The sequence below is a fragment of the Oncorhynchus gorbuscha genome, linkage group LG03, assembly GCF_021184085.1.
Source record: "Oncorhynchus gorbuscha isolate QuinsamMale2020 ecotype Even-year linkage group LG03, OgorEven_v1.0, whole genome shotgun sequence".
NCBI lineage: Eukaryota > Metazoa > Chordata > Actinopteri > Salmoniformes > Salmonidae > Oncorhynchus > Oncorhynchus gorbuscha.
In genome coordinates, this window is record NC_060175.1 from 106430033 (window position 1) to 106444437 (window position 14405).

Sequence of the window (14405 nt, forward strand, 5' to 3'; positions counted from 1 at the left end):
TTCCCAAGTACCCCAGGTTGACTGTGTGTTATTGGGCTACAGATACGGTACTTACAGCTGTCTGGAGTACAGGCCTTCGTCGATCTCAGCATCATTGCCATTCTTAGCCATGCCCTGGAGAACACAACAGGAGTGAGAACCAGTCCCACACACCCACACCCACACCCACACACACACACACACACACACACACACACACACACGACTGTCAGACAGATCAGTGAAAACAGACAGAGGAGCAGTGTGTGTGTGTGTGTGTGTGTGTGTGTGTGTGTGTGTGTGTGTGTACGTACGTTGGAGGGTGTGTGAGACAGTTCAGTTCTGACAGAGTTAGAGGAGGAGCAGTGTGATCCCGTCTTCGTCTCGGAGTCTGACACGCGACGCTTCTTGGACAGCGGCGAGCTGGACATCTGAAAACAAACACACACAAAGCTGAGCATAGAGCACACACACACACAGCCGAGCATAGAGCACACACACACACACACACACAGCCGAGTATACAGCACACACACACAGCCGAGTATACAGCACACACACACAGCCGAGTATACAGCACACACACACAGCCGAGTATACAGCACACACACACAGCAGAGTATACAGCACACACACACAGCCGAGTATACAGCACACACACACACACACAGCCGAGTATACAGCACACACACAGCCGAGTATACAGCACACACACACACACAGCCGAGTATACAGCACACACACACACACACAGCCGAGTATACAGCACACACACACACACACAGCCGAGTATACAGCACACACACACAGCCGAGTATACAGCACACACACACACACACAGCCGAGTATACAGCACACACACACACACACAGCCGAGTATACAGCACACACACACAGCCGAGTATACAGCACACACACACAGCCGAGTATACAGCACACACACACAGCCGAGTATACAGCACAACACACACACACAGCCGAGTATACAGCACAACACACACACACAGCCGAGTATACAGCACAACACACACAGCCGAGTATACAGCACACACACACACACAGCTGAGTATACAGCACACACACACACACAGCTGAGTATACAGCACACACACACAGCTGAGTATACAGCACACACACACAGCTGAGTATACAGCACACACACACAGCTGAGTATACAGCACACACACACACAGACGAGTATACAGCACACACACACACACAGCCGAGTATACAGCACACACACACACAGCTGAGTATACAGCACACACACACAGCTGAGTATACAGCACACACACACACACAGCTGAGTATACAGCACACACACACACACAGCCGAGTATACAGCACACACACACAGCTGAGTATACAGCACACACACACACACAGCCGAGTATACAGCACACACACACACACAGCCGGGTATACAGCACACACACACACACAGCCGAGTATACAGCACACACACACAGCCGAGTATACAGCACACACACACACACAGCCGAGTATACAGCACACACACACACACAGCCGAGTATACAGCACACACACACACACAGCCGAGTATACAGCACACACACACACACAGCCGAGTATACAGCACACACACACACACAGCCGAGTATACAGCACACACACACACACAGCAGAGTATACAGCACACACACACACACAGCCGAGTATACAGCACACACACACAGCCGAGTATACAGCACACACACACAGCCGAGTATACAGCACACACACACAGCCGAGTATACAGCACACACACACAGCCGAGTATACAGCACACACACACACAGCCGAGTATACAGCACACACAGCTGCGCTGGTAAAACAGCTGACATAACAGTGGTCCTAACAGGACTGACAAGCTGCAGCACTGGACAGTTCTACTGACACGATCTAGCGAATATTTTAAAAATAACAACACTCAAAAATACTTGACCACGGTGTGTACACCGATTTAGTAGATGACACCTTGTTGTGCAATGAGCCTGTCTGGCTGAGAACCCAACAAGCCCTTGTCTGACCAGGTAATGTCAATGGGTAGGAGTAATGGAGGCCTGTAGGGCTGATGTAAAACCATTCCAAGAAACTGAAAACAGTCTGTGCCTACAGAACAAGTTAGAACAGTCTGTGCCTACAGAACAAGTTAGAACAGTCTGTGCCTACAGAACAAGTTAGAACAGTCTGTGCCTACAGAACAAGTTAAAACAGTCTGTGCCTACAGAACAAGTGAAAACAGTCTGTGCCTACAGAACAAGTTAGAACAGTCTGTGCCTACAGAACAAGTTAGAACAGTCTGTGCCTACAGAACAAGTGAAAACAGTCTGTGCCTACAGAACAAGTTAGAACAGTCTGTGCCTACAGAACAATTTAGAACAGTCTGTGCCTACAGAACAAGGACTGATGGTGTCTGTCTACACATCTACACTTCTCGAGTACAACACCCTCCAACCACCCCCCCCCTCCATCTATCCCTCCCTCCCTCCACCCATCTATCCCTCACTCCCTTCCTCCACCCATCTATCCCTCACTCCCTTCCTCCACCCATCTATCCCTCACTCCCTTCCTCCACCCATCTATCCCTCACTCCCTTCCTCCACCCATCTATCCCTCACTCCCTTCCTCCCTCCACCCATCTATCCCTCACTCCCTTCCTCCCTCCACCCATCTATCCCTCACTCCCTTCCTCCCTCCACTCATCTATCCTCACTCACTCCCTCCCTCATCTATCACTCACTCCACCCATCCATCCACTCACTCACTCCCTCCACCCCTCACTCCCTCATCCATCCATCCATCTATCACTCACTCCCTCATCCATCCATCCACTCACTCCCTCATCCATCACTCACTCCCTCATCCATCCATCTATCACTCACTCCCTCATCCACCCATCTATCACTCACTCCCTCATCCATCCATCTATCACTCACTCCCTCATCCACCCATCTATCACTCACTCCCTCATCCATCCATCACTCACTCCCTCATCCATCCATCACTCACTCCCTCATCCATCCATCACTCACTCCCTCATCCATCCATCACTCACTCCCTCATCCATCCATCACTCACTCCCTCATCCATCCATCACTCACTCCCTCATCCATCCATCACTCACTCCCTCATCCATCCATCACTCACTCCCTCATCCATCCATCACTCACTCACTCATCCATCCATCCCTCTATCCTTCCATCTACTAGAGGTCATTGAATCCTTCTCATCCAGGGGGGAGAGAGTTTTCTAGGTGAGCAGCTACACTGGCCTCTAGCCAATCCCAATGTGATAAAACAGGGACAAGTCTGGCCCTGGGAACGGATATGAATAAGGGCATTATCAGTTAGGGTTTCCAGACGCAGTGAGAGAGAGTAACAGCAAGGCATGTTGTTTATGTTACGGTATTTTTTACTATAGGAAATGGCTGCCATGACTTTCCCCAGTATTGTTTATCATCTGTAAGGCCACACCCCATCTCTGCCTCAAAACACTGTAAAAACGCTGATTCATTAACCTTTTACTGCAGTGAACTATAGGGGTGCAACACTTCACAATGCCTCGTGGTTGGGGGGAGGGGCCTGTAACCAAGGCCGTATAGAGCAACAGGTATTTAACTCGAGCATGTCAGGTTATTGATGACAGTGTAGCCATCACACCAGGAAACGAAACCTAAAGAGAATGGTCAAAGTTTGTTTACAAAAAAAATAAAAAATAAAAATCACAGTCCATTATTATTTATAGAAGTAGAGACATAATAACCTGTTTTGGAATGTGTAGCTGTGACATTTTACCAGCACATACAAAAAACATCTAATAACGATGAATACCACTCATTCTGGGACCGGGGCAGTAACTTCTAGAATCATGACAACCAGCCAACAACAGTCGGAAATATTGCCTCCACTTGAGGCCGTCTAGCACTGTACATAGAATTATGATCACACAAACAACGACTGATGTAGAATGACAACTAATTAAAACTCAACAAATTAAGGCAAGAGAGATTCAATCATTAAAATGTGAACACATGTAGCTAAATCAAAGCATGTCAATCTAAAGCTAAACATGAACATATCCCAATGATTACAGCAAAGCCCAAGACTAAAACTCAAGTCATTATATGGGACTTGGTTAACGGTATTAAATCCTGGGAATATTCACTGTCTCAACAACCAAGTGAAACACTTGACCAACGAATCTGTCTAGTTGTGAAACAAACAAACAAACAAAACAGCCCAGACAACAAGGACGTAAAATATTAGCCAACAGCAAACAGGTCAAAGGTAAATCACTAATAACAACTCGGTCGGAACATAATGAACTAAGGATCTAGCACCGGACTGTCTCACTGTCGGTGACCGGAGAGCCGCTGGACTGCGGCCTAACTGAACTTATGGCTATGGTGCTAACGTTTCACATATATATATATATATATATATTATTTTATTTTAAAGCCTCTCAGTAGCAACGTTAGCTAGCAAATATCACACCCGTCCCGAGAGTAATGTATTAGCTATGACTAAGCAACTGACATTAAAAATAATAATAATAATAATGATAAAAATCGACGTGAAATAACCGTCTGTAGCTACATAAACGAGTGGCTACTGTAACGTTAGCTAGGAGTAGCTAACACTAGTTAGTGTCCATTGATTTGTCTGCCTTACCAATAATCCTTCTCGGTCCCTTCTCAGTGCAAACCGCTCCTCTAGTACCGGATAACGTTAAAATAACAACGATGATTGTAGTTCTCTATGAGTGTTGAGAGAGAGAAATGGTGTGTTGAAAAGGCTTCGGGCTATAATGTCGAGTCACTGGGATGAAGAGTCGTTGTGTGTGACTGTAACACGGCTGAACAAAACCAAAATGGCAGCGCGGAGGGCTCGACACTAGTTACCACAGCCACAAAGTCGAGACACCCTTCCTTTCCCTTTTTAAAAATAATCACATTTTAAAAACCTTATGTTGAAAAAAATATATCACATTTTAAAAACCTTATGTTGAAATATATATATATCACATTTTAAAAACCTTATGTTGAAATATATATATCACATTTTAAAAACCTTATGTTGAAATATATATATATATATATCACATTTTAAAAACCTTATGTTGAAAAAATATATCACATTTTAAAAACCTTATGTTGAAATATATATATCACATTTTAAAAACATTATGTTGAAAAAAAAAATATCACATTTTAAAAACCTTATGTTGAAAAAAAATATATCAGATTTTAATAACAGAAACCACAGTGCTAACATTAAATTAAGACCAAAAAGCTAAATAGTTTTGTTTTCATTCATTGTTAACGATATAGACCAAATGATTGTAGCTGTGGTAACTAGTGGAAACCGGTGCGGAAGGCGGTTGTATAATGAAGCAGGAAAGCGAGGCCTCGGTACCCGTTATTATACCCTCCGTGCGCAACACGCTCCGTCTGCCCACTCCATCCCTCATTGGCTAAGGCAGCCTCAACTTTGTCTCGATCTCACCCACCTGCCAGGGAAAGTGCGTGGCTGTGTCGTTCCCTAAAATACTGTATATAATGAATGAACTGGGGGTATATTTTTATGTTACCTTTATTTAACCAGGCAAGTCAGTTAAGAACAAATTCTTATTTTCAATGACAGCCTAGGAACAGTGGGTTAACTGCCTGTTCAGGGGCAGAACGACAGATTTGTACCTTGTCAGCTCGGGGGTTTGAACTTGCAACCTTTCGGTTACGAGTCCAAATAGTCCCCCCCCCCCATTTGACTCGGGAAGAGATTTCATTCATGCATCTTTACTCTGGACATATGGTCATAGTAAACTCTCATCGGTGATGGAGATGTTAAAATACTAGTTGGGAGGATGTAGATCACTTCATAAACTTGGAAAGATTTGAGTGACAACAGAGCAACCATTTACTGGCATCTGCCTCTAAATACTTTGTTGTGTTTTTCATTTAGGAGCAGTGGTGCTCCTAGAACAATTTAAGGATTCTAGCTTTTTTTTTAATCTCTCATTTTTTCACTGTTACTCCTACATTTATATAATATAATAATATAATAATATAATAATATATATAATAATAATAATAATAAATGCCATTTAGCAGACGCTTTTATCCAAAGCGACTTACAGTCATGTGTGCATACATTCTACGTATGGGTGGTCCCGGGAATCGAACCCACTACCCTGGCGTTACAAGCACCATGCTCTACCAACTGAGCTACAGAAGGACCATGTTTATTTGTGTACTGAGGCGCACATGTCCTCCTTGTAAACATGTTTTTTTTTAAAGGTTAGCTTTGAGCCCTGGACAACACTAGTATATGGAGCAAAGCTGTGTGGGAAAACAAAGAGTGGTATAAACAGTTCATCATTGAGTTCGGCCTTAAATATATCGTGTGCTCCGTCTACCTCATAACAGTAGTTATGAACAACAGATTCACAACTAGTAATTTGACTGAGTCAATACACCAAATCATTACTGTTGATTAATCTAATTCTAGACTCGCATAGTTCAACCTTAGTTGATTCATTTCAGTCAGTGCTTTTCTATTACCTCAATTTAAAAACAACCATTTACAAATTGTAAACTGAGAAAAAAAATGACTCTTTTGACTGACTCTGACCTTTGACACATTCAGTAAAAAATAACTAATCTTTTGAATAATTTAGTTCATTCGAGTCACGAATGCACAGTGCGCGCAGGACACTTATCAATTAAAAAGCAAAGTAGCAACATGAGAACAGAGATTGAAAGACCGTCCGTTCCCAAAAACGTGGACTGCTTGAAAAAAAAAACAGTATGTATCTAAACTAGTAGATTGAATGAAACTAATTGAAATATATTGATTAGGAAGCCGACAAATTAAAACAGTATTCTTACTCCGCTATGAACATTCAAATGGGATATTTAATTCATGCACCAGAGCACTAATGAAGTTGAATAGACCCGGATGAGCCAGAGGGAAGTATTGACCCTGCTGTGGGACTCATTGCGGTCAGCACTAGCAGGTCAAATGAATGACAAAATGAACGTGTCACTTAGAAAAATTAGTCATAACTGGTCAGTAAAAAAAAAAGTAATAAAAAAATAAAGAACTGCTCGTATACAAACTAAAGAACTGCTCAAACTCCACATCACTAATATGCATACAAACTCCACATCACTAATAGGCAGAACTGCTCGGGCAGAACTGCTCGTATACAAACTCCACATCACTAATGGGCAGAACTGCTCGTATACAAACTCCACATCACTAATGGGCAGAACTGCTCGTATACAAACTCCACATCACTAATGGGCAGAACTGCTCGTATACAAACTCCACATCACTAATGGGCAGAACTGCTCGTATACAAACTCCACATCACTAATGGGCAGAACTGCAGTGCAAACTTCACTAATAGGCAGAACTCATTCTCACTAATGGGCAGAACGTAGGCGGTACTGTGCAGGAAAGTAACATGCTTGGTTCATTCTACCAGTAGGTTGCAGTGCTTGCTCATTCTACCCGTAGGTTGCAGTGCTTGCTCATTCTACCCGTAGGTTGCAGTGCAAACTGCCATTCACTAATAGTGCTTGCAGTGCTCATTCTACCCGTAGGTTGCAGTGCTTGTGCTTGCTCATTCAGTGCTTGCTCATTCTACCCGTAGGTTGCAGTGCTTGCTCATTCTACCCGTAGGTTGCAGTGCTTGCTCATTCTACCCGTAGGTTGCAGTGCTTGCTCATTCTACCCGTAGGTTGCAGTGCTTGCTCATTCTACCCGTAGGTTGCAGTGCTTGCTCATTCTACCCGTAGGTTGCAGTGCTTGCTCATTCTACCCGTAGGTTGCTCATTCTACCCGTGCTTGCTCATTCTACCCGTAGGTTGCTCATTCTACCCGTGCTTGCTCATTCTACCCGTAGGTTGCTCATTCTGTGCAGTGCTGCTCATTCTACCCGTAGGTTGCAGTGCTTGCTCATTCTACCCGTAGGTTGCAGTGCTTGCTCATTCTAGTGCCCGTAGGTTGCAGTGCTTGCTCATTCTACCCGTAGGTTGCAGTGCTTGCTCATTCTACCCGTAGGTTGCAGTGCTTGCTCATTCTACCCGTAGGTTGCTCATTCTACCCGTGCTTGCTCATTCTACCCGTAGGCAGTTGCTCATTCTACCCGTGCTGCTGCTCATTCTACCCGTAGGTTGCAGTGCTTGCTCATTCTACCCGTGCTTGCTCATTCTACCCGTAGGTTGCAGTGCTTGCTCATTCTACCCGTGCAGTGCTGCTCATTCTACCCGTAGGTTGCTCATTCTACCCGTGCAGTGCTTGCTCATTCTACCCGTAGGTTGCAGTGCTTGCTCATTCTACCCGTAGGTTGCAGTGCTTGCCCGTAGGTTGCAGTGCTTGCTCATTCTACCCGTAGGTTGCAGTGCTTGCTCATTCTACCCGTAGGTTGCAGTGCTTGCTCATTCTACCCGTGGTTGCAGTGCTTGCTCATTCTACCCGTAGGTTGCAGTGCTTGCTCATTCTACCCGTAGGTTGCAGTGCTTGCTCATTCTACCCGTAGGTTGCAGTGCTTGCTCATTCTACCCGTAGGTTGCAGTGCTTGCTCATTCTACCCGTAGGTTGCAGTGCTTGCTCATTCTACCCGTAGGTTGCATTCTACCCGTGCTGCTTGCTCATTCTACTACCGTAGGTTGCAGTGCTTGCTCATTCTACCCGCAGTGCTTGCTCATTCTACCCGTAGGTTGCAGTGCTTGCTCATTCTACCCGTAGGTTGCAGTGCTTGCTCATTCTACCCGTTGCAGTGCTTGCTCATTCTACCCGTAGGTTGCAGTGCTTGCTCATTCTACCCGTGGTCGCAGTGCTTGCTCATTCTACCCGTAGTGTTGCTCATTCTACCCGTGCTTTGCTCATTCTACCCGTAGGTTGCAGTGCTTGCTCATTCTACCCGTAGGTTGCAGTGCTTGCTCATTCTACCCGTAGGTTGCAGTGCTTGCTCATTCTACCCGTAGGTTGCAGTGCTCATTCTACCCGCAGTGCATTCTACCCGTAGGTTGCAGTGCTTGCTCATTCTACCCGTAGGTTGCAGTGCTTGCTCATTCTACCCGTAGGTTGCAGTGCTTGCTCATTCTACCCGTAGGTTGCAGTGCTTGCTCATTCTACCCGTAGGTTGCAGTGCTTGCTCATTCTACCCAGTGCTTGCTCATTCTACCCGGTTGCAGTGCTTGCTCATTCTACCCGTGCTTGCTCAGGTTGCAGTGCTTGCTCATTCTACCCGTAGGTTGCAGTGCTTGCTCATTCTACCCAGTGCTTGCTCATTCTACCCGTTGCAGTGCTTGCTCATTCTACCCGTAGGTTGCAGTGCTTGCTCATTCTACCCGTAGGTTGCAGTGCTTGCTCATTCTACCCGCAGTCATTCTACCCGTAGGTTGCAGTGCTTGCTCATTCTACCCGTAGGTTGCTTGCAGTGCTTGCTCATTCTACCCGTGCTTGCTCATTCTACCCGGTTGCAGTGCTTGCTCATTCTACCCGTAGGTTGCAGTGCTTGCTCATTCTACCCGTAGGTTGCAGTGCTTGCTCATTCTACCCGTAGGTTGCAGTGCTTGCTCATTCTACCCAGTGCTTGCTCATTCTACCCGGTTGCAGTGCTTGCTCAGTGCTTGCTCATTCTACCCGTAGGTTGCAGTGCTTGCTCATTCTACCCGTAGGTTGCAGTGCTTGCTCATTCTACCCGTAGGTTGCAGTGCTTGCTCATTCTACCCGTAGGTTGCAGTGCTTGCTCATTCTACCCGTAGGTTGCAGTGCTTGCTCATTCTACCCGTAGGTTGCAGTGCTTGCTCATTCTACCCGTAGGTTGCAGTGCTTGCTCATTCTAGTGCCCGTAGGTTGCAGTGCTTGCTCATTCTACCCGTAGGTTGCAGTGCTTGCTTCTATTGCAGTGCTCTCATTCTACCCGTAGGTTGCAGTGCTTGCTCATTCTACCCGTAGGTTGCAGTGCTTGCTCATTCTAGGTTGCAGTGCTTGCTCATTCTACCCGTAGGTTGCAGTGCTTGCTCATTCTACCCGTAGGTTGCAGTGCTTGCTCATTCTACCCGTAGGTTGCAGTGCTTGCTCATTCTACCCATAGGTTGCAGTGCTTGCTCATTCTACCAGTAGGTTGCAGTGCTTGCTCATTCTACCAGTAGGTTGCAGTGCTTGCTCATTCTACCAGTAGGTTGCAGTGCTTGCTCATTCTACCAGTAGGTTGCAGTGCTTGCTCATTCTACCAGTAGGTTGCAGTGCTTGCTCATTCTACCAGTAGGTTGCAGTGCTTGCTCATTCTACCAGTAGGTTGCAGTGCTTGCTCATTCTACCAGTAGGTTGCAGTGCTTGCTCATTCTACCCATAGGTTGCAGTGCTTGCTCATTCTACCCGTAGGTTGCAGTGCTTGCTCACTAGTATGGGTGCAGGATGTCCATGCTTGTGAAAGACCACATCACTGGGTCGAAACGAGTTGATACGGTACTTGATTTTCTGTTATGGTCGAATGTTTTTCAACATTCTATTGCAAACAATAGCCGGCTATGATAGATTTAGCTCACAAGCCAAGTGAATATGGAAGTACTTAGCCATATTGTAGGGTTACGGGGTGAGCATCCTTAGTATAATAGAGGCAAATTAATGTTAGGGGTGGGGGGGTTGGCAAATGACACAAAGGCCCAAGTGGGCCGCTTCTTCTCGGGTGCAGAGGAGGAGGAGGAGAGGGAGGGGAGGAGGAGAAGGGGGGCTAGAGGAGGAGAGGGGGGGGATAGAGGAGGAGGGGGGGGATAGAGGAGGAGGGGGGGATAGAGGAGGGGGTGGAGGGGGAGATAGAGGAGGGGGGGGGATAGAGGAGGATGGGGGGAGAGGGGGGGGGATAGAGGAGGAGGGGGGGGTGGAGGAGGAGATAGAGGAGGAGATAGAGGAGGAGGTGGAGGGGGAGGGGAGGAGAGGGGGGGGGGGGGGGAGGAGGGGGGGAGAGAGGCCGTGGCAAAGGGTTCGGATCTCTGTCGCAGTAGAAATTCAAATCGACCCCTTTTATGTTAGTTTAGACTAATCACCCCCAACAACCCCCCCAAAAAATATTCTACAAGCCTTAAAACATTCATTACACACAACGACTTGTGAATGTTCCTGTAACGTTTACCACACGAGTTCATCAATAACGTTAAATTAACGACATGGGTATAGCTAACTAGCTAACTAGCTGCTCCTGGCTCCATGTCCTAACAAAGCCGACGATTGTAACCACAAGCTAACCCATTTTAATCTGGCTATCTAGTGAAGTGAATCCGTCAATTCCGAGCTGGCTAGTTGGCAATGGACTCCAGTTAGCATGGTGCTAGCTAACCAAGCTAACAGTAACGTAGATTGTCGTTGGCTAGCCAGTGGTTTGCTAACGACGTTAGCTATACTAAAGTTGGCCCAAGTACTTACCGTTAACCTGTTTAATGTATGTAGAGAGCAGGCTATCGAAGAAAGGACATTTGTAGTGTTTTTTTTTGTTGTTGTTGTTGTTGGTCTAAGTAACTAACGTTAATTGACCGGTTAACGTTGATATACATTGGACTTGTGTCGTTAGCAAGTAGCTACATCTAGCTAACTAAATTAGCACCACTGTTAAACTAAGCATTAGCGACATAACTCACCACATCCGATATTATTCAGGCCTGATCCGTAGTATCAAAAACAAACAAAACCTCGTCTAGGTATATAAAAATAAAATAAACAACAACAAACGTAACAATTAATCTCAACGATTAGAAAAAAAAAAAGAAAAAAAAAAAAAGATCAATGTCTTGTCAAAGTTGTGGGATCTGAGTGAGTTTTTCACACTGCCTGTCCGGCTATTATTCCCATAGACATTAGGGCTTTTTTCCAGCACCGCTTCGTAGTTCTTCCGATGGAAAGCAAAGCAGCAACATGTGCACGGTGGAATGAACGAGCGCTCACGTCCCAAAACGTGGTGGTGCTTTGAACAAAATAAAACATTGACATGTAGGTATCTTAGCTAGTAAATTTAATTACACGAATTGAAATATATTGATTAGAACACTGACAAAATCAACTATTTTTTTTGTAATATTTTTTATTCCGCTATGAACATTGAAATATGTATTTTTTTGTGAAAATGTATTAGAAAATATTTTACCACCCCCCCCGTACTTTTGGCATACATTAGTCTGGCCCAGACGTGTCATGACGCAATGACTGCCTGATGGGACATGTAGGCACAAGAAAGATTGGAATTTAGTTGAGACATCGGGCTTGTTTGAGTGGTAAGGCAGAGGAGGCACATCTGCGACAGCCGAAAGTCGGACACTGATGTGGTTTTCCAACAGCAATGCTCAATGCAACATAAGTGTGTTTTATAATGTCGCAATAAACACCTCTCCAACCAACATATCACTCACTCAAACTGAAAATATTAGTACAATCAATTGGTGATAGAGACTCGTCACATTCATTCGTAAGTTTCCACAGTATAGACCTACAACAATATGTTGCTAAATTAGTTTCTGTTTCGGTCACATTTGCATGGGTCAAACAAAAACACTTTACTGATTGGTTGACAATAGAGCCTCCCACAATGCAGGCGAAGGATGACGTTGGTGAAGCAACTACAGAAACTTGCAGTCAAATCTTCATGACCTTTGACCTTTGATCACTAAAGTTCATGCAAAAGTCGGACAATTTTTACCCCCATAATGTAACACTCTGAAAGGACTTGACAAAAGTGATCTGGTCTTGACCAATGATGGTCACTGTCTTGACAAAAAGTGATCTGGTCTTGACCAATGATGGTCACTGTCTTGACAAAAAGTGATCTGGTCTTGACCAATGATGGTCACTGTCTTGACAAAAAGTGATCTGGTCTTGACCAATGATGGTCACTGTCTTGACAAAAAGTGATCTGGTCTTGACCAATGATGGTCACTGTCTTGACAAAAAGTGATCTGGTCTTGACCAATGATGGTCACCTTCTTGACAAAAGCGATTTTGTCTCCTCTGCACTACTGCAAAGTCATAAACCCTATCCATTCCAGCAATGTATCTTCTTAACGGGTAATTTCATGATATCCAATTGGTAGTTAGTCTTGTCTCATCGCTGCAACTCCCATACGGACTCGGGACAGACGAAGCTCGAGGGCAATGTGTCCTCCAAAACACGACCATGCCAAGCCGCACTGCTTCTTGACACACCGCTTAACCCGGAAGCCAGCCGCACCAATGTGTCGGAGGAAACACGGAAAATGGCGACCAACGTCAGCTTGCAGGCGCCCGACCCACCACAAGGATTAAATTAAATTAAAATTTCAAATCTATTGTCTGTGATTCATGTTCCATTTCTGCGGAACCATTGGTATGAATGCTAAAAAGCCAACCTTACTGAAGCATATACAGTTGAAGTCGGAAGTTTACATACACCTTAGTCAACTACATTTAAACTCAGTTTTTCACAATTCCTGACATTTAAACCAAGTAAAAATTCTTATGAAATGTGAAATATGCAAACTCTGAATGTGAAATGTCAGAATAATAGTAGAAATAATGATTTATTTCAGCTTTTATTTCTTTCATCACATTCCCAGTGGGTCAGAAGTTTACATACACTCAATTAGTATTTGGTAGCATTGCATTTAAATTGTTTAACTTGGGTCAAACAGGTAGCCTTCCTCAAGCTTCCCTCAATAAGTTGGGTGAATTTTGGCCCATTCCTCCTGACAGAGCTGGTGTAACTGAGTCAGGTTTGGAGGCCTCCTTGCTCGCACACGCTTTTTCAGTTCTGCCCACAAATATTATACAGGATTGAGGTCAGAGCTTTGTGATGGCCACTCCAATACCTTGACTTTGTTTTCCTTAAGCCATTTTGCCACAACTTTGGAAGTATGCTTGGGGTCATCGTCCATTTGGAAGACCCATTTGGCTAGCTGCTACACCAAGCAGCCCCTCAGACCCGGGCTTGGTCGGCAGGATCACGGGATAGATAGTAGCGGTCCCAGCAACTGATGCCAACCGTCTCACGGTATCCAATCTCAAAAGGTAGCTAGCTAGTAACCAAACCTTTCCAAGAGACTTTAAAAACTTCCCAAAACAACAAACCGAGCTCTCCCTCGTTTTACATTCAACAGGTGTATCAATACATCCAGTCACTACAAATATGCCAGGGTCCTTCTTAACTCAGTTGCTGGAGAAGAAGGAAACCACTCAGGGATTTCACTAATGGTAACTTTAAAATAGTTACGGAGTTTAATGACTGTAATAGGAGAAAACAAGGGATTGATCAACAACATTTTACACCTAACAAAAATATAAAACGCAACCATTTCTAATATTTTACTGTTACAGTTTATATGAGGAAATCAGTCATCTGAAATAAATTCATTAGGCCCTACCTAATCTATGGATTTCACGTGACTGGGA

General features: G+C 44.8%; 1 protein-coding gene across 1 annotated transcript in view; it reads right to left on the bottom strand.

Moving 5' to 3' along the window:
* The window catches only part of LOC124032427 (ubiquitin-like modifier-activating enzyme 1), a 43123-nt gene extending 31214 nt beyond the window's left edge, over positions 1-11909 (bottom strand). The window contains 3 exon segments of the mRNA XM_046344820.1: positions 56-114; positions 294-410; positions 11630-11909. Coding sequence (XP_046200776.1) covers positions 56-114; positions 294-410 — 176 coding nt within the window. The 5' untranslated portion in view covers positions 11630-11909.
* Positions 11910-14405: the final 2496 nt, after the last annotated feature.